The 20,339-nt window shown below is 46.3% G+C and overlaps 1 protein-coding gene across 1 annotated transcript in view; it reads left to right on the forward strand.

Moving 5' to 3' along the window:
- Positions 1-14,583: 14,583 nt before the first annotated feature.
- LOC108703226 (heparan sulfate glucosamine 3-O-sulfotransferase 6) overlaps positions 14,584-20,339 on the forward strand; it is a 66,929-nt gene continuing 61,173 nt past the window's right edge. The window contains exon 1 of the mRNA XM_018239303.2: positions 14,584-15,970. Within this exon, the coding sequence (XP_018094792.1) occupies positions 14,946-15,970 (1,025 nt within the window). The 5' untranslated portion in view covers positions 14,584-14,945. The remainder of the gene's footprint in view (positions 15,971-20,339) is intronic.

Raw genomic sequence — 20,339 nt, forward strand, 5'->3', positions numbered from 1 at the left:
CATGCTCTTCTCAATCTGGGCAACCGACTGTCCCCGTTCCGCCATCCAGAATACCCACCACAGCATAACCTCCTGACCACCCTGCGGGTATTCCGATCTCCCAGCCCAAGAGAGTAATTGCTGCCACTCCTCCCAGACCTTACCATATGAGGCCCAAGTTGACTCAGCCACTGAGGATCTCACCAGCCCTCCAATCCGGTCGTTCCGATTTTCCAAAGACCCGCTGGGAAAGGATGGCCCTCCCTGTCCGCTCCTGGTGCCAGGTGTCGAAATCGCTCCCACTGGAATCGAGACAAAGCATCGGCAATCTCATTCCTCACCCCCTCCAGATGAACCGCCCGGAAACCCACATTTAATTGCAAGCAGCGCAGCACCAAAATCCTCAAAAGTCGCACAACCTCCAGCGAGGAAGCCGACTGCCTGTTTATGGCCTGCACCACTCCCATATTGTCCGTGGTGAATACCACCCGCCTGTTGGCCAGCACGTCCCCCCAAAGAAATAAAGCGATCACAATCGGGAACATCTCCAAAAAACACAAATTCTTAGTGAAACCCAGCAGAGTCCACTCCTGAGGCCACATTTCAGCACACCAACGTCCGCCTAAGTAAGCGCCAAAACCACCGCCACCCGCCGCATCAGTGAACAGCTGCAATTCAGAATTGGAGACCTCTTCCTCTGGGAAAATCAACTTCCCATTAAACGTGTCCAGAAACCGCCGCCAAATCTCCAAATCCGCTCTCACCTCCTGAGGCAACCGTAGATGGTGATGGGGCCCCTTCGTGCCTGCCAACAGCAGGCCCAGGCGACGGCAGAAAACTCTGCCCATCACAATCACTCGACAGGCAAAGTTGAGCCTGCCCAGCAAGGACTGCACCTCCCGCACCGTCGCCTTGCGCCTCTGTGCTAAACGGCTCACCCAGTCCTTCAAATCATTCAACTTATCCAGAGGCAGCCGACATTCGCCCGCCACCGTGTCGATCTCCAAACCTAGGAAACAAAGGCAGGTCACCGGTCCCACCGTTTTCTCGGGCGCTAATGGCACCCCAAAATCCCCCGCCACCTCCTGAAGAGTCTCCAAAATATGGAAACACTCGTCAGAAGAGGCCGGTCCGACACACAGGAAATCGTCCAAATAGTGCACCAAGCCCGCGGAATTCGCCCGGCGCCGCACCACCCACTCCAAGAACGAACTAAATTTCTCAAAATACGCGCACGAAATCGAGCAACCCATAGGCAGGCATAGATCAACGTAAAAACAACCCTCAAACGCACATCCCAACAAGTGATGGCAATCAGGGTGAATGGGCAACAATCGAAACGCCGATTCTATATCCGCCTTCGCCAACCACGCCCCCGACCCCGCCTTCTTGACCACCGCCACAGCCTGGTCAAAGGACGTGTACGAAACCGAGCAAAGATCCGGGTCAACATCATCATTTACCGACATGCCTTTAGGGTACGATAAATGATGAATCAATCGGAACTTCCCCGGATCCTTTTTCGGAACCACCCCCAAGGGCGACACTCTCAGGTCCGCCAAAGGGGAGGCTGCAAAAGGGCCGGCCATCCGGCCGAGCTCAACCTCCTTACGTAATTTCTGACGCACCACCTCCAAATTCCCTGCCACCGATTTGAGATTCCCGTGGACCTCCCCTTGTGCCCTAGGTTGAAACGGAATCCGAAACCCCTCACTGAACCCCACCCGAAGTAACTCCGAATCCCCTTTCCTACCGTACCGATCTAACCACGGGCGCATCGCGGCGAGGTTCACCGGTGTCCTCCCCTTTGCTAGTCTCCCCAGGCTTGGACCCCGTTCTCCCTTTCTTGAAACATTTGGCGTAAGGGTGTACACCCCCACAGCCTGTGCATTCGTGCTTAAATTTACACGATCCCCCCCACTTGCACTGTCCCTCGTTAAACTGCCAACAGAAGCCAGGCTTGAATCCCGCCGGCGAGGCCCCCGACTGCGTCCCCCCGGCGCTTCTCTGAAAGGGGTAAGCCTTTTGCGCGGTCATCAACCGCAACCAAAGAGGCATATCCAGCTGGTCCCATCCCATCCCCGGGTTGGCCGCTAACTTCTGACGGAACTGCTCATCATACCGCCACCACGCCAAACCACCATAAACCCGGTAAGCCTCCCAGATACCGTCCACGTAACTAAACAGGGATGAGCATCGATCCGAATGCTTTTCCCCAATGATACTGGCCAAAATGCAAAAGGCCCGGAGCCAGTTCCCGAAAACCTTCGGAATCTTCCTATATCTCTTGCTCCTCTCCTCCTCCTCCTTTTTCCCATCTTTTTTATCGTCATCCTTCAGCTCAACCGCCTCCTCAAGGGGAAGAAGGGAGAAAATCTCCACAAACTCCCCCTTCCAGATCTTCTCCTTCACCTCCTTTTTCACATGCGCCCCTAAAGGACCCGTAAAGGAAACGTAAGCTCCCTGCCGGGCCGCCTCCGGCACAGACCCTGGTGAGGGCAGGTCGCCCCCCAACGTCTCCTTCGGAAGCCCGACGCCCTCCTTGTCCGACACCACCGCCGCCGCGCCCGTCGCCCCCGCGCCGATCGCAGTAGTGGAGGGCCCTGCCAGTGGCTCCTGAGCCCCCACAGGCACCCACACCCTGGAAACCCCCGCCTGGGGCGTCCCCGACTCCCACCTAGCTAAGAGATCCTTCAACCCCAACAATAAACCCTGCGTGGCGCTAGCACCCTGGGCACCACCGGAGCACTCACCACCTGGCCCAATCCCGGGAGCACCCTGTTGGGCCGTCTGTCCACTCGCACCGACCTCCCTCGACTCACGCCCCCGTGCAGGTCCGTACAAATGACTCCTGGACCGCGACTCCCGAGCCGAATGCCTTCCATCGTGACCGCCAACACGCCGATCTGAAGACCTAGGAGGAGAAAAGCGACAGGGAGACATAGCACGCATATTCCGGGGAGAAAGCCCGGCCCTCTCAAACTCCCGCCTATGCCCCCACCGTCGCCCGCCAGCATCCCTGCTCCTGCAATCCCTCGACCTGCTGCGCGCCCGACTCCTGGATCTGGGGCGCCCACCCAGTCCGCTCCTCGACTCCCTCCACCGCTCACCCGACCCCTCGCGGCCGAAGGATGCACTCCTCCACGATCCCTGCACCGAAGCAGACCTGCTCCTACCCCCGGTCCCCTCCAGCAGGGGGACTCCCGCCAAGGTCCCCTCCGACAGACCGCTCTCTCCCGCCAACCGCCTCCACCTGGGACCCAGTAGCTCCAGCCACCTCCCCATCAGAATCCAGCCGCCGCACAGGTGCCGTGGCTGCTGCACCCGCCTGAGCCACATCCCCCCCTGCAGGGGCCCCGGCATCCACCTGTTCACTGCCACCAACCTCTCCCAACGAGGTGCCAACAGGGGCCAGCTGCGCCAGCCTGCGCACCCTGTCCCCCTGCCGAGAAGCCGCCACTGCCTGGCTCCCGCACCGAGCCCCGCCCCCAGTGCCTGCCGCAGCCTTCCCTGAGGCACCGGAGGCCAGAGCCACAGATGCCGCCCAAACACCGTCCCGGCGTCCAGAGGCCGCCACAACCCCGCGGCTCCCGCGCCGGCTCCCAGCCCCACCCCCGGAGCCTGCCGCTGCCTGTCCAGAGGCACCGGAGGCCGGAGCCGCAGACGCCACCCGACTCCCAAGTCGCACGGACGTGCGCCTCCCTCTGCTACTCCGCATCGCCCCTGCCTGGGGCCCAGACCCACTGCTCCCCACTTGCCTGGAAGCGCTCACAGGAGCGCGCTGCCCCGATCCACTCCCCGCCAACCTCAGACCCGACGGCCCTGCAACTGGGGAGGTGCTCCGACGTCGCCGCCCCGACATCCCCTCCGGACTAAGGCGATCGGGCGCACGGGCCCGGCGCTGCGGCCTCTGCCTCTCAGCCGCCTCTTCCGCCACCGGAGCTGCCGTGCCCTGCGACGGCCCCAGGAGGGACAGCAACTCCCTGCGAATACGCTCACCGTCGTGGCCCGCCAGTGCCAACCTGAGGCCCTCCAGCACCATGGATCCAGTGTCCTGCGCCATGACGTTGTAACTGCTGTGCCATCTACAGGTAATGAGATCTCCCGCGCTTTCAGCCCTTATTTAAAGGTTAAGCCCTGCCCCCTTTTCCATTGCCTTTCCATACTACAACTCCCACAATACCTCTCACCACTACCCCTTAATTTCCTCTACTCTCCCCTTAGTCATGTGCCCCTTCCGCTCCACCTGTCCCAGGCTCGCTATTTGGGCTTCTAGCATGTCTGACACATTGTGCTACTTTAAATATTTATGCAAAAAAAGACATTGAATTATATTTTGCCACTTTTTGTATAATAAAAAAAAACTGTTTTCAATAGCAATTACATTTACAAATACATGTAAAAACCCCCATATATGTTTTATGAATAATATACAGTATATTGGAAAGTAGCTTAGAATTACATTTTCTTTCATTAGGCAAAAAATATATATTTTTTTACTCTTACATAATATAAAAACTTTTATGACAGGTCACGTTAAAGGTAACCAAAAATTGACAATAGTTCCACAATAAAATATAGTATAGATTCAGTTTAAGTAATGGAATTACTGGGGGGCTGGGGGTTCGACTGTACCAGGGTCAATATTGTAATGTGTTAGTACGGTATGGCAGATATGGGTGCAGGTGGGAATGCGAGGGGGCTTGGTTCCTGTGGAGTAGCGAGGCTCCCAAAACATATCGGCCCTAATCCAACTCACATCTGACCAAGCCCACAGCACCAATTTATATCCCCTTGCCACTTGGAGAGGGAGTGGGGCAGGACATGAGCAAGTATATAAATAAGAGCTTGTCAGTAGTGGGGTAGAATGGTGTAGAGGGGTTGGGGAGCAGCTAGGTGGGCGCTGAATATGACCCAGGGGGCGTAACTATGACCCAGGGGTCGTAACTACAGAGGAAGCAGACCCCATGGCTGCAAGGGGGCCCAAGGGTTATAGGGGGCCCCATGAGACCCAAATAATGAGCAATTTCTACATCTATTGGTAAAACAGGACAACCTCTGGATATGTTGAGGGCCCTAACATTCATTTGCTATGGGACCCATAACTAGTGACCTACCACATGCCCAAGACCCTCCTTCCTAAACTACCTCACAGGTTTCAAACCGACCCAGGCATCAAATGTGTTTAAAAAGAAGTCCAATTCTCGTCCTAATTAATTCCCCCAACTCAAATCCTGTTATTGGCATCCAATAGCCTTTATAAATTCACTGGGAAAAAAATTCCACGTAGATCAATCTATGCCACCTTAGTGGCATGTTTCACAGAGGCTATGGCTTCTATCTATACATCTATCAATGCATTTTCTGTTCATCTAGAATAGATCTATCCAGCACAGGCTTTTATATCTGTGACCCTTCAGAGTCCATTTCTTTATCGGTATCTATTTCTGATGTATTATATGGGATGTGACTACTCCCTTCTAAAGCTGAGACCTTTCCAGTAAGAGCATCTCAATTATGAGTCTAGGAAAGCAACTGGCTGGGCTTCTGGGCCATAACCCGCTGTGAGCAGCACAGGCATCATCTATATATCAGCCTGGGATTCCTGAAATGACTTCTGTCCCCAACAGGTGCAGCGCCAGACCTCACAGATTCAGGGCAATGAAAGGAAAGTGTCTGGCAGCAACGGCACCAACCCATGACCTTCTGCTGATAAACACAGGGACCCTACTGACTTTCAGCCATTAAACTTAGAAAGAGAAAACATTCCTTAGGAGCAGAAGCCTATGAATAGAATCCCATACAACTCAGCTACAGTATCTTTCCTCCAGTAGCCACGTGACAGCATTTACAATGAAACAAGATTTTATAACGGCACTAAACTCAAACATTATGGCTAGCCATTAAAAAGAGATTATGTGGTATCATGGAATGTGTACATAGTTCCTCCAAGGTTTATGGAGAGGGTCAATACCATCCAGCTGACTGATCTGTGCAAAAGAGGACACGGCAACCATGCTCCATACATGTGACAAGTGACTTCATAGCTCCATAACCGGTATAACCAGCACCTGCAGACTTGATATAGTCACAGAACCCCATAGTGACTTCTAATATCCTCATCATTTACAGTAGGGGGTACATTATCCCTTATAATACATGAGTGATACTCAGAGTTCCCTGTATATCTCAGCCTGCAGCCTTGTGCCTTTATATGGTCACAGAACAACCCCTCAGTGACTTCTAATATCCTTATCATTTACAGTAGGGGGTACATTATCCCTTATAATACATGAGTGATACTCAGAGTTCCCTGTATAACTCAGCCTGCAGCGTTGTGCCTTTATATGGTCACAGAACAACCCCTCAGTGACTTCTAATATCCTTATCATTTACAGTAGGGGGTACATTATCCCTTATAATACATGAGTGATACTCAGAGTTCCCTGTATAACTCAGCCTGCAGCCTTGTGTCTTTATATGGTCACAGAACAACCCCTCAGTGACTTCTAATATCCTTATCATTTACAGTAGGGGGTACATTATCCCTTATAATACATGAGTGATACTCAGAGTTCCCTGTATAACTCAGCCTGCAGCCTTGTGCCTTTATATGGTCACAGAACCCCTCAGTGACTTCTAATATCCTTATCATTTACAGTAGGTGGTACATTATCCCTTATAATACATGAGTGATACTCAGAGTTCCCTGTATAACTCAGCCTGTAGCCTTGTGTCTTTATATGGTCACAGAACAACCCCTCAGTGACTTCTAATATCCTTATCATTTACAGTAGGGGGTACATTATCCCTTCTAATACATGAGTGATACTCAGAGTTCCCTGTATAACTCAGCCTGCAGCCTTGTGCCTTTATATGGTCACAGAACAAACCCTCAGTGACTTCTAATATCCTTATCATTTACAGTAGGGGATACATTATCCCTTCTAATACATGAGTGATACTCAGAGTTCCCTGTATAACTCAGCCTGCAGCCTTGTGCCTTTAAATGGTCATATAACATATCAGTGACTTCTAATATCCTTATAATTTACAGTAGGGGGTACATTATCCCTTATAATACATGAGTGATACTCAGAGTTCCCTGTATAACTCAGCCTGCAGCCTTGTGCCTTTATATGGTCACAGAACAACCCCTCAGTGACTTCTAATATCCTTATAATTTACAGTAGGGGTACATTATCCCTTATAATACATGAGTGATACTCAGAGTTCCCTGTATAACTCAGCCTGCAGCCTTGTGCCTTTAAATGGTCATATAACATATCAGTGACTTCTAATATCCTTATAATTTACAGTAGGGGGTACATTATCCCTTATAATACATGAGTGATACTCAGAGTTCCCTGTATAACTCAGCCTGCAGCCTTGTGCCTTTATATGGTCACAGAACTCCTCAGTCACTTCTAATATCCTTATCATTTACAGTAGGGGGTACATTATCCCTTATAATACATGAGTGATACTCAGAGTTCCCTGTATAACTCAGCCTGCAGCCTTGTGCCTTTATATGGTCACAGAACAACCCCTCAGTGACTTCTAATATCCTTATCATTTACAGTAGGAGGTACATTATCCCTTATAATACATGAGTGATACTCAGAGTTCCCTGTATAACTCAGCCTGCAGCCTTGTGTCTTTATATGGTCACAGAACAACCCCTCAGTGACTTCTAATATCCTTATCATTTGCAGTAGGGGGTACATTACCCCTTATAATACATGAGTGATACTCAGAGTTCCCTGTATAACTCAGCCTGCAGCCTTGTGCCTTTATATGGTCACAGAACAATCCCTCAGTGACTTCTAATATCCTTATCATTTACAGTAGGAGGTACATTATCCCTTATAATACATGAGTGATACTCAGAGTTCCCTGTATAACTCAGCCTGCAGCCTTGTGTCTTTATATGGTCACAGAACAACCCCTCAGTGACTTCTAATATCCTTATCATTTGCAGTAGGGGGTACATTACCCCTTATAATACATGAGTGATACTCAGAGTTCCCTGTATAACTCAGCCTGCAGCCTTGTGCCTTTATATGGTCACAGAACTCCTCAGTGACCATGGTTAGACTGGCCTGGCGGAACACCAGGAAAAAATCCGGTGGGCCCTGACCCTCATGGGCCCCCGCCGGGCCAAACCCCATTTCCCGATATTCGGGTTTTAAAGAAAAAACCATTTTTCGGTGTTGTGCAGCCCATCTGTACATGCGCGCAGAGTGCCACCGTTTGCGCATGCGCACCCAGCTGTTGATTCCTGCTCGGCGCGTCACAGTAGGGGAGCCGGGGGGGCAGTCCAACCCTGTCAGTGATTTCTAATATCCTTATAATTTACAGTAGGGGGTACATTATCCCTTATAATACATGAGTGATACTCAGAGTTCCCTGTATAACTCAGCCTGTAGCCTTGTGCCTTTATATGGTCACAGAACAACCCCTCAGTGACTTCTAATATCCTTATCATTTACAGTAGGGGGTACATTATCCCTTATAATACATGAGTGATATTCAGAGTTCCCTGTATAACTCAGCCTGCAGCCTTGTGCCTTTATATGGTCACAGAACAACTCCTCAGTGACTTCTAATATCCTTATCATTTACAGTAGGGGGTACATTATCCCTTATAATACATGAGTGATACTCAGAGTTCCCTGTATGCCTGCAGACTTGTGCCTTTATATGGTCACAGAACCCCTCAGTGACTTCTAAGTGACTCCTGTATTTCCCTGTATACTGTGGGGCTCATTTATCAACACTGGGCAAATTTGCCCATGGGCAGTTACCTATAGCAACCAATCAGTTATTAGCTTTTTAAAGCCAGGTGCAAGTAGGACACTGAATGCAGCAATTTGATTGGTTTCCATGGGTTATTGCCCATGGGCAAATTTGCCCATTGTTGATAAATGACCCCCTGTATGTCATATGGGTTTTCATGTTCCTATTTAAAACAAACAAAGCAACATTTTAAGCATGGCTGTATTATAGGCTCATCATTCTGATTTGTTTTTCTAGCAATTTAGGCAGCACTTTACATCCATTTAAAAAAAAAAAAAACAGGGGTCATTTTCCAAATGAGAGTTACAGAATAGAAATGGAATCAGAGGGCCCTGCTCACCCCGGCTTGCAATCTAATGGGTGATACAATTTATACTGATATATACTGTATATATTTTTGGCTGCATAAAGTGCACAACGGGTATTTGCTTGTCTGTTTGCTTTTCTCCATTGTATCATTTACCCAGAAGTAAAGAGAAGTGCAGTGAATTTGCATGAAAAGCAATCTCCTGGATGTGCCAATGAATTGCCTGCCTGTATATTTCTATGGTAAAGCTGAGCCCTGCAAACAATACTGCGCACAATTGTAATTGAATTTGCTGCAGAACACTAAATCCCCACTGTCCCAGGCCCACAAATTCACATTCTCGGGATTTATGTGGCTATACTGCTGTTGGGAGAGGAAAAGGGGGAAACAGCAGAATTCTTTTCTTTCTTCCATTGCTAATAAAGGATCAAATCTTTGTTAACCCCAATGTGTAGGGAACAGGAAAGTGTGTTGCGGACTCAAAAATATTTAAAATGCATCACAGGATAAGGGTAAGACATAAGCAGTCAATGAACAACTGCAAGGAAATATACATTTGTTTTGTCTACGTTGCAAAACTGACCCCCATGATCCCATCCCACATTAACAGATTATGCAGTCGAGTGTGCCAGAGAGATTAATTGATGGAAAGCTAAGTATTTTAATCTCTATTTTGCTTGTGGATATTGGATTACTCTGAGAAAGAGATAATTGTGTCTACGAGCAAACGTTGGACTCAAAACTATTAGCTGTATATTGGGTTTCTTATGGCTTGAACCAATATACACTGTTGTCAGTCTTTGGGTGGATCCAGAAAGCAGTGGGGATAATAGTTTCTGGGAAGGGAGTGTGACTGTGGGATAGCAGGTATAGTAGGGAGAGATGGTGCCTATAGTAACAGTGGATAATAGTCTCTGGGAAGGGAGTGTGACTGTGGGATAGCAGGTATAGTAGGGAGAGATGGTGCCTATAGTAACAGTGGGATAATAGTCTCTGGGAAGGGAGTTTGACTGTGGGATAGCAGGTATAGTAGGGAGAGATGGTGCCTATAGTAACAGTGGCTAATAGTCTCTGGGAAGGGAGTGTGACTGTGGGATAGCAGGTATAGTAAGGAGAGATGGTGCCTTTAGTAACAGTGGATAATAGTCTCTGGGAAGGGAGTGTGACTGTGGGATAGCAGGTATAGTAGGGAGAAATGGTGTCTATAGTAACAGTGGATAATAGTCTCTGGGAAGGGAGTGTGACTGTGGGATAGCAGGTATAGTAGGGAGAGATGGTGTCTATAGTAACAGTGGATAATAGTCTCTGGGAAGGGAGTGTGACTGTGGGATAGCAGGTATAGTAGGGAGAGATGGTGCCTATAGTAGCAGTGGATAATAGTCTCTGGGAAGGGAGTGTGACTGTGGATAGCAGGTATAGTAGGGAGAGATGGTGCCTATAGTAGCAGTGGATAATAGTCTCTGGGAAGGGAGTGTGACTGTGGGATAGCAGGTATAGTAGGGAGAGATGGTGCCTATAGTAACAGTGGATAATAGTCTCTGGGAAGGGAGCGTGACTGTGGGATAGCAGGTATAGTAGGGAGAGATGGTGCCTATAGTAACAGTAGGATAATAGTCTCTGGGAAGGGAGTGTCACTGTGGGATAGCAGGTATAGTAGGGAGAGGTGGTGCCTATAGTAACAGTGGATAATAGTCTCTGGGAAGGGAGTGTGACTGTGGGATAGCAGTTATAGTAGGGAGAGGTGGTGCCTATAGTAACAGTGGATAATAGTCTCTGGGAAGGGAGTGTGACTGTGGGATAGCAGGTATAGTAGGGAGAGATGGTGTCTATAGTAACAGTGGATAATAGTCACTGGGAAGGGAGTGTGACTGTGGGATAGCAGGTATAGTAGGGAGAGATGGTGCCTATAGTAACAGTGGATAATAGTCTCTGGGAAGGGAGTGTGACTGTGGGATAGCAGGTATAGTAGGGAGAGGTGGTGTCTATAGTAACAGTAGGATAATAGTCTCTGGGAAGGGAGTGTGACTGTGGGATAGCAGGTATAGTAGGGAGAGATGGTGTCTATAGTAACAGTGGATAATAGTCTCTGGGAAGGGAGTGTGACTGTGGGATAGCAGGTATAGTAGGGAGAGGTGGTGCCTATAGTAACAGTGGATAATAGTCTCTGGGAAGGGAGTGTGACAACAGGTATAGTAGGAAGTGGTGCTGAGAGTAGCAGTTCATCACTATTCAAATGACAATAGTTAGGTTATTAATAATGGGATATGTTAAATCTGCCCCTAATACACTGGTATGGTGTATTTTCGTTCATAACCATGTATAAAAGATGAACCTGTGGGCCCTTGAAGTCGTTCTCCACAAGTTCAAATCTCACTATAAATATTTTTTTACGAACAGTTGAAATAATAACATAAAAGCAGAACAGATTTACCCCCCGATCCCCTAAGAGAAAGACTTTGTTCTCCCGTGTTTATTTAGAAAGGATCGCTGTTCTAAGCCAAATCATATTTATACTGTATATACCCCCCAATTGGCACACGGCTTTGGCAGTGTAAATATCCACTCTCGCTGTAGTAGTGAAAACCAGTATTCTCCCAGGGCTTTCCCTGACAGTTCATTGGGAGTGGTTTTTCCGAATATTTCTCGTGTGGTCTGGGCTAAGCCCAAGCTGTATACAGGTCTGTGATATAATATCAGATTTGTGCTACACAACTGTGAAATCCAGGCATTCCCCCTTGCGAGGTCTGTTTTGTCTTCCTCCCAAAAAAATCCATTAAAGGAGAAGGAAAGCTCCAAGACAGTTTATTGCCAATAGATTAGCAGCAATAGTACAAGCTAGAACACTATATTTATTCTGCAGAATGCTTTACCATACCTGAGTAAACCGCTCTAGATACTATCTCTGTTTGTTTAGGATAGTAGCTGCCATATTAGCTTGGTGTGACATCACTTCCTGCCTGAGTCTCTCCCTGCTCACTTACAGCTCTGAGCTCAGGTTACAGCAGGGATGGGAGGAGGGAGGGGGAGAGGAGCAAACTGAGCATGCTCAAGCCCTAGCCCTGGAGGTTTAAGCTGAAAACAGGAAGTCTGATACAGAAGCCCATGAGTACACAATAGAAGGAAAGAAATGCTGTGTTTCTTTTGACAGGGGACTCAGAGCAACATTACTTTGAGGGTTTACTGGTGTATTTATATAGACCTTTCTGATAAAGCTTACTTTATTTTAACCTTTCCTTCTCCTTTAAGCTATTTTTTTTCTATTAAAGGGGAATGTGACCCTCTGTATAATAATGGTTTTCTCTTAAACAGACTGTAAAATATGAATGCATTGAGTATTGAGGGCGCTGGAGCAGTGATCAGCAAATCTGAAAAAAATTGCAAAAAGGCAAGCCAAACGCATTGAAGTCAATGGGCGTCAAACCGTGTGACATTTAAACGGCACAACAATTTTTTTACTGTCCAGCATAGTCTATGGGTCATCAAAACAAAGCAAAATATTTTGCTCATCTCTACATGGGAGCATTCCTTTTGAGCATACGCATGAGTGGGTGCTGCCATATCGATTGCATTGGCCCTGCAGTAATGCAATCGATATGGCAGTCTTTTTAGGAAGATGACCTGTTTTGCAAATATATATTGAAATATGCAAGATCCAATTGGACCGCCCCATACATTAATAGGTCCTGATCTGCCTATTGTTATCGTTCTAACTTTTCCCAGGCAACTTACCAATTTTCCACTTATCTCGCACCCATACAGTCACCCTGCTATAGTTCTTGCGTACCCAGGGTACAAATAAGCAATCACTCCAAGTCTCCCCCTAACTGACCTTCAGGCTGGGCCCCTTAGCTCATAACAAGGTTACAGATATATAGAAACATTGGGGTAACAGTCACCCTGCTATAGTTCCAGGGGTACCCAGGGCACAAATAAGCACTCACCCCAAATCTCACACTAACTGGCCTTCAGGCTGGGTCCCCTTAGCTCATAACAAGGTTACAGATATATAGAAACATTGGGGTAACAGTCACCCTGCTATAGTTCCAGGGGTACCCAGGCACAAATAAGCACTCACCCCAAATCTCCCCCTAACTGACCTTCAGACTAGGCCCCCTTAGCTCATAACAAGGTTACAGATATATAGAAACATTGGGGTGTCACCCTGCTATAGTTCCAGGGGTACCCAGGGTACAAATAATCACTCACCCCAAATCTCACCCTAACTGGCCTTCAGGCTGGGCCCCCTTAGCTCATAACAAGGTTACAGATATATAGAAACATTGGGTTAACAGTCACCCTGCTATAGTTCCAGGGGTACCCAGGGCACAAATAAGCACTCACCCCAAATCTCACCCTAACTGGCCTTCAGGCTGGGTCCCCTTAGCTCATAACAAGGTTACAGATATATAGAAACATTGGGGTAAGTCACCCTGCTATAGTTCCAGGGGTACCCAGGGTACAAATAAGCACTCACCCCAAATCTCCCCCTAACTGACCTTCAGACTGGGCCCCCTTAGCTCATAACAAGGTTACAGATATATAAAAACATTGGGGTAACAGTCACCCTGCTATAGTTCTGGGGTACCCAGGGCACAAATAAGAATTCACCCCAAGTCTTACCCTGACTGGCCTTCAGACGGGATGCCAAAGTCGCGGTTAAAGGAACACTGCACATATTATTGTGCAGCATCTGGCGTGCTCCTTCAGTGTATGCAGTGGATAAAGGACTCTACAAAATATGTACCCCCTACTGTAAATGATAAGGATATTAGAAGTCACTGAGGGGTTCTGTGACCATAAAAAGGCACAAGGCTGCAGGCTGAGTTATACAGGGAACTCTGAGTATCACTCATGTATTATAAGGGATAATGTACCCCCTACTGTAAATGATAAGGATATTAGAAGTCACTGAGGGGTTCTGTGACCACATAAAGACACAAGGCTGCAGGCTGAGTTATACAGGGAACTCTGAGTATCACTCATGTATTATAAGGGACTAGACATTAAGCCCGTTAAATTAACGGGCGCTAGAGGTCCGTGGGGCACATGCGCAGTAGCGCAATCCCACGGACACAGGGACTGGACGCAGAGACACTTCAACTTTATTAAATAGGATAATGTACCCCTACAGTAAATTATAAGGATATTATAAGTCACTGAGGGCTTCTGTGACCATATAAAGGATGTGCCCATCCACTGCTGGAAGTGAAACAGCTGATTGCTTGCTGTGCGGAAGCTCTACTGCCCAAACTGGGGGAGGCGGTCTAAATCAGGTAACTACAGGAGAAATAGGTTGACAGCTATGACTGTTAAAGAGAGAGATAATACAGACAGACTGGATGGATGGATGAATAAATAGACAGCTAGATAATAGATGAAGAGACAGGTGTAGGTTCGGACTGGGCCAGACTATTTGCCTTTTTCTTCTGACTCGTTCCAGCTTTCGAATGGGGGGGGGGCACTGACCCCATCTAAAAGAAAATGCTCTGTAAGGTGACAGAGAGAGAGAGAGAGAGAGTGTAGAATTGGCGCTATTGTAACTGCGCAAAGAAGATCAAAAAGCTGACCTGGTGCAGCCCAAAGTCCAATGCGGGATCCCCACAGCCCAGTAGGAGGGGCTGTCCCGTGTCACAGCAGACCCGTCCCCTGACACTCCCCCAGCCCAAGCACAAACCACGCTGGATGTCAGACATGAAGCTGCAACTGTGCAACAGAGACGCACCTCTATCCCTCTGTCTGCTGGTGACATCCCAGGGCAACATGTGGGTGACAGTTTGGGCTGAGACCCCCCTGAGAACATAATGCTGACTTGCCGCAGTGCAATGAATGCCCCCTTCCACCTTGGTCCCCGACCCCACTCATGGGATGTGGCATCTTAACGCTTCGGATTGGCTCTGGGCACCTGGGAGCACTGAGGGCTCAGCCCAAAGTCTCCCTTCTTCTGACTATGATCTTCCTATTCACCTATTTCTTCTACTGCCTCACCGGCTCCTGTTGTGACTCTCTGGGGTCGGCTGGGTCGGGCCCCATGGGGACTGGCGTGCTTGTAGCTCAAGACTCTCTGCGCTCAGACTTTACACCAAGTAACTCTCTGCTCTTCGATTCCATTCTTGGGAACTCTTTGCGCTCTGACTCTGCTCTTGGGAGCTTTCAAGGCTCTGACTCTGCACTAAGGGACTCCCTGAGCTCTGGCTCTGCGTCTAGTCATTCTTTGCGCTTTGGCTCTGCCTCCAGGGAGTCTGGTATCTCGGACTCTGCACTTAGTAACCCTGAATTTGTATTGAAGGACTCAGGTTTTGCGCTGAGGGACCCTCCTGCTCTTAGGAGAGCTCTCACTTCTGGATCTAGTCTGATGGACAGGTTGCGTCCCAGTATTTCCCAGGAAAACGTCGGAACTGCTGAGGAGAACACAGTGGAACCTGTTTCTGACCCAAAGGACTCTTTGCACCGGCAGGAGACCCCCAATGATCCCCTGAGCTTTGCCATGAAGGACTCTGTGCGCTCTGACTTTCTGCGCTCTGACTCTCATACAAGGGAACCTTTGCGCTCTGCCCCAGTAGCAAGGACGCACCTATTGGCCACTGAGGATACCCACATACCCGACTCATCGGATTCACTAGAGAGTCATAATAAAGACATAACGGGTCACTCATGGGCACAGAATGGGACCTTTCCAAATCCCTCCCCTGCTCCCAGTCCCGGTGCCATCTCCACGTACAACAGTTTTGGCACTAAGAGGTTCCCCCAGGCTATCATAGTGGGGGTGAAGAAAGGGGGGACCCGAGCCCTGCTGGAATTCCTGAGAGTGCACCCCGATGTCAGGGCATTGGGGGCCGAACCCCACTTTTTTGACAGATGTTATGACAAGGGGCTGGAGTGGTACAGGTAAGAGACACCCGGTTATATGTTATTGTATTCACCTCCAGTCCAGATGTAACACTGCCTCTAGGAGGCAACAGCAGGTGCCAAGAGATAATTAATTGACTGATTTAGTCTTCAAATACTGAACCTTCACCAACTTATAAAACCCTGAAAATGAAAATAATCCCTATCCCTTTTTGTGAATGAATTTATTCTTTGGATTTACTGATAGACGTTATCATGTTGACCAAAGAGCTTACTTCCGAAAGATGTGCCTGCCCTTCATCACGACTCTGTTCATGCTATGACCATATCTCTATCTACAGTATCTATCTATCTATCTATCTATCTATCTATCTATCTATCTATCTATCTATCATCTATCTATCATCTATCTATCTATCTATCTATCTATCTATCTATCTATCATTTTCTAGCTATCTCTCTATCTATATATTTATCTATCTATCTGTCTGTTCATATCTATCTCTCTCCAACCAACCAACCAACCAACCAACCATTATCTATCTATCTATCTATCTATCTATCTATCTATCTATCTATCTATCTATCTATCGATCGACCGATCTATCTATCTATCTATCTATCTATCTATCTATCTATCTATCTATCTATCTATCTATCTATCTATTATCTATCTATTATCTATCTATCTATCTATCTATTATCTATCTATCTATCTATCTATCGACCGATCTATCTATCTATCTATTATCTATCTATCTATCTATGTATCTATCTACCGATCTATCTATCTATCTATCTATCTATCTATCTATCTATCTATCTATCTATCTATCTATTATCTATCTATCTATCTATCTATCTATCTATCTATCTATCTATCTATCTATCTATCTATTATCTATCTATCTATCTATCTATCTATCTATCTATCTATCTATTATCTATCTATCATCTATCTATCTATCTATCTATCTATCTATCTATCTATCGACCGATCTATCTATCTATCTATCTATCTATCTATCTATCTATCTATCTATCTATCTATCTATCATCTATCTATCTATCTATCTATCTATCTATCTATCTATCTATCTATCTATCATCTATCTATCCTCTATCAACTATCTATCTATCTATCTATCTATCTATCTATCTATCTATCTATCTATCTATCTATCTATCTATCTATCATCTATCTATCCTCTATCAACTATCTATCTATCTATCTATCTATCTATCTATCTATCTATCTATCTATCTATCTATCTATCTATCTATCTATCTATCTATCTATCTATCTATCATATCTCTCTCTCTCTCTCTCTCTCTCTCTCTCTCTCTCTCTCTCTCTCTCTCTCTCTCTCTCTCTCTGTTTATCTCCATCTACTCTATCTACCTATGGATCTCTATCATCTGCCTCATTCCATCGTTCTTTCTTTTTTTGGGGCAAACAGGGTTTATAGAGGGGAACATCACTGCCTCAATTACTTGGATAGAGTTCCCCTCTGAAAAACTGCAGTGAACTGTCTGTTCACCCTTTGATCTAACATAATTCAGGGTGAATCATCCCCCCTTTAGAAGTTACAAAGACATTTCTTTGATGCTTTCAGACATTAAATACATCCAGCTGTCAAGTTATACAGTGAATTGTGTCAGATAGAACAGGGGTCCCCAACTGCCGGGCCGCAGACTGTCCTGAAGTGGGACGCCGAACAATTAATGTGGCACACCGAATTGAACGAAATGGACCCCCGACCTGTCTATATATCCGCTTATGTCTCTACCTCTCTCGGTCATCTCTCCTCTGTCTGTCTATCAGTATCAGTAGATATTATGTTTACAGAAACCTTTATTTACAATGACAGGAAATCATTATCTGTACAGAGTGAATTGTAATTTCATGCTTTAACAAGACAGAGTAGCATGAGTTGTATGGGGAGATTCCACTGTAAATGGAATGGGATGTGGGAGCTACCATATTATTATTATTTGAAGTCCAGCGATTATTTCTATGGGATAAATCAGTGATTCAGATTTCTTACATGTATTTAATTCAAGATCTAGGTACTTTGTATGGCCTCATGTTGGTTCAGTTGTCTTATAACTAAATCAGAAACTTCTGTGAAGAACAATATCAGTGATTTATGATGACATGGAAGTATTATGGGATGTACTTAGCAAATAGCTTACCTAAGGAAAGCAGCATGGCCACTCAAATACATTTGCATATATATATATATATATATATATATATATATATATATATATATATATATATATATATATATATACACACACATAATGCAGGGGTAGGCAGAAGAGGCTCCTACATAGGGCACAGCGAAAGGGGGGTCTTCTGCCTACCCCTAGTCTGTGCTCACTGCCCTGATATAATGTTCTCTGATCATTTATAGACATCTAGACTTTAGCTTTGGCTCAGCTAATGCTTTGGTCCAGAGTCAGTGTATAGGCAAAATGTGCCTGTTTCAAGGTGGAAAATGTAAATGTAGATATATTCTGCTTAATTGCTGCTTTTTGTTCCCCTGCAGTGTAGCTCCTATAGTCAGCTTTGATTTAGAGCAGTTGCAGTCTTTGTCAGATCATGACTTTCTAGGATAATGGTATTTCTGCTCTAAACGAGGAGCCATAGGGGAAATGTAAAGGGGAACTGACACTTTCATTTTCTTAGCTGTGCTGTATTTATTTACTACCATACCAGAGGTTCATCGGCCCTGTAACAGTAATGATCCAGGCCTTCACATTTTTTCACAGCAGCTCCCCATCTTGTTAGGCCATCTTTTGTGTGTCGGTGGCACTGCACATGCTCAATGGGCTCAGAGTTCCTGTTGGAAATAATTCAGTCATTATCAGAAAGTGAGGTTTCATCTGTCATAGAAGCTAATGCTACAGGACTGATTACACATGCAGAATGCCCTGGTTTCTATGTTGCCATATCATATGAATATACATTAAAGGAGAAGGTAATGCTAAAACTAGGAAAGCTTTATCAGCAAGGCCTACATAAATACACCAGTAATAGTAATGCTGTTCATAGTAATGCTGCTTTGAGTCCTCTGTCAAAAGAAATTTCTTTCCTTCTATTGTGTACTCATGGGCTTCTTTATCAGACTTCCTGTTTTCAGCTTAAACCTCCAGGGCTAGGGCTTGAGCATGCTCAGTTTGTTCCTTTCTCCCTCTCCTCCTCACTATTCCCTCCTCCCCTCCCTGCTGTAAGGTAGCTCTGAACCCAGAACTATAAGTGCGCAGGGAGAGACTCAGGCAGGAAGTGATGTCACACCAAGCTAATATGGCAGCTGCTATCCTAAACAAACAGAGAGAGTTTCTAGAGCTGTTTACTCAGGTATGGTAAAGCATTCTGCAGAATAAATATAGTATTATAGCTTGCACTATTGTGGCTAATCTATTGGCAATAAACTGCTTTGGTAGCTTTCCTTTTCCTTTAATTACTAAATAGCCTTGTATCATGATTTTTATATTTTATAAATTGTGAGTCAGACCCTAAACTCAGGTAAGTAACCGCAGCCTACAGCATGTGCTGAGAATCAGCATAAAAGTTGATGTAGAGCTACTGAGGGTTGCCATCTTGTTTATATTTAACCAGTCTGGCAGCAGGCTCGTGCTTAAAGGGATACTGTCATGGGAAAACATGTTTTTTTCAAAACACATCAGTTAATAGAGCTGCTCCAGCAGAATTCTGCACTGAAATCCATTTCTCAAAAGAGCAAACAGATTTTTTTATATTCAATTTTGAAATCTGACATGGGGCTAGACATTTTGTCAATTTCCCAGCTGCCCCTGGTCATGTGACTTGTGCCTGCACTTTAGGAGAGAAATGCTTTCTGGCAGGCTGCTGTTTTTCCTTCTCAATGTAACTGAATGTGTCTCAGTGGGACATGGATTTTTACTATTGAGTGTTGTTCTTAGATCTACCAGGCAGTTGTTATCTTGTGTGAGGGAGCTGCTATCTAGTTACCTTCCCATTGTTCTTTTGTTTGGCTGCTGGGGGGGAAAAGGGAGGGAGTGATATCACTTGCAGTACAGCAGTAAAGAGTGATTGAAGTTTATCAGAGCACAAGTCACATGACTTGGGGCAGCTGGGAAATTGACAATATGTCTAGCCCCATGTCAGATTTCAAAATTGAATATAAAAAAATCTGTTTGCTCTTTTGAGAAATGGATTTCAGTGCAGAATTCTGCTGGAGCAGCACTATTAACTGATTCATTTTGAAAAAACATTTTTTTCCCATGACATTTTATCCCTTTAAGGCTCTAGGGCCCCCCAGTTGCACCCTACCCCTAGCGCCAGCCCTGTTCCCAGGCCATAACTCTGCGACTGAGCATTTCCCAGATGTAGCTGTGCCCTTGTTCCACTTGGAAAGTG

This window comes from Xenopus laevis, chromosome 9_10S, assembly GCF_017654675.1.
Source record: "Xenopus laevis strain J_2021 chromosome 9_10S, Xenopus_laevis_v10.1, whole genome shotgun sequence".
NCBI classification, from domain to species: domain Eukaryota; kingdom Metazoa; phylum Chordata; class Amphibia; order Anura; family Pipidae; genus Xenopus; species Xenopus laevis.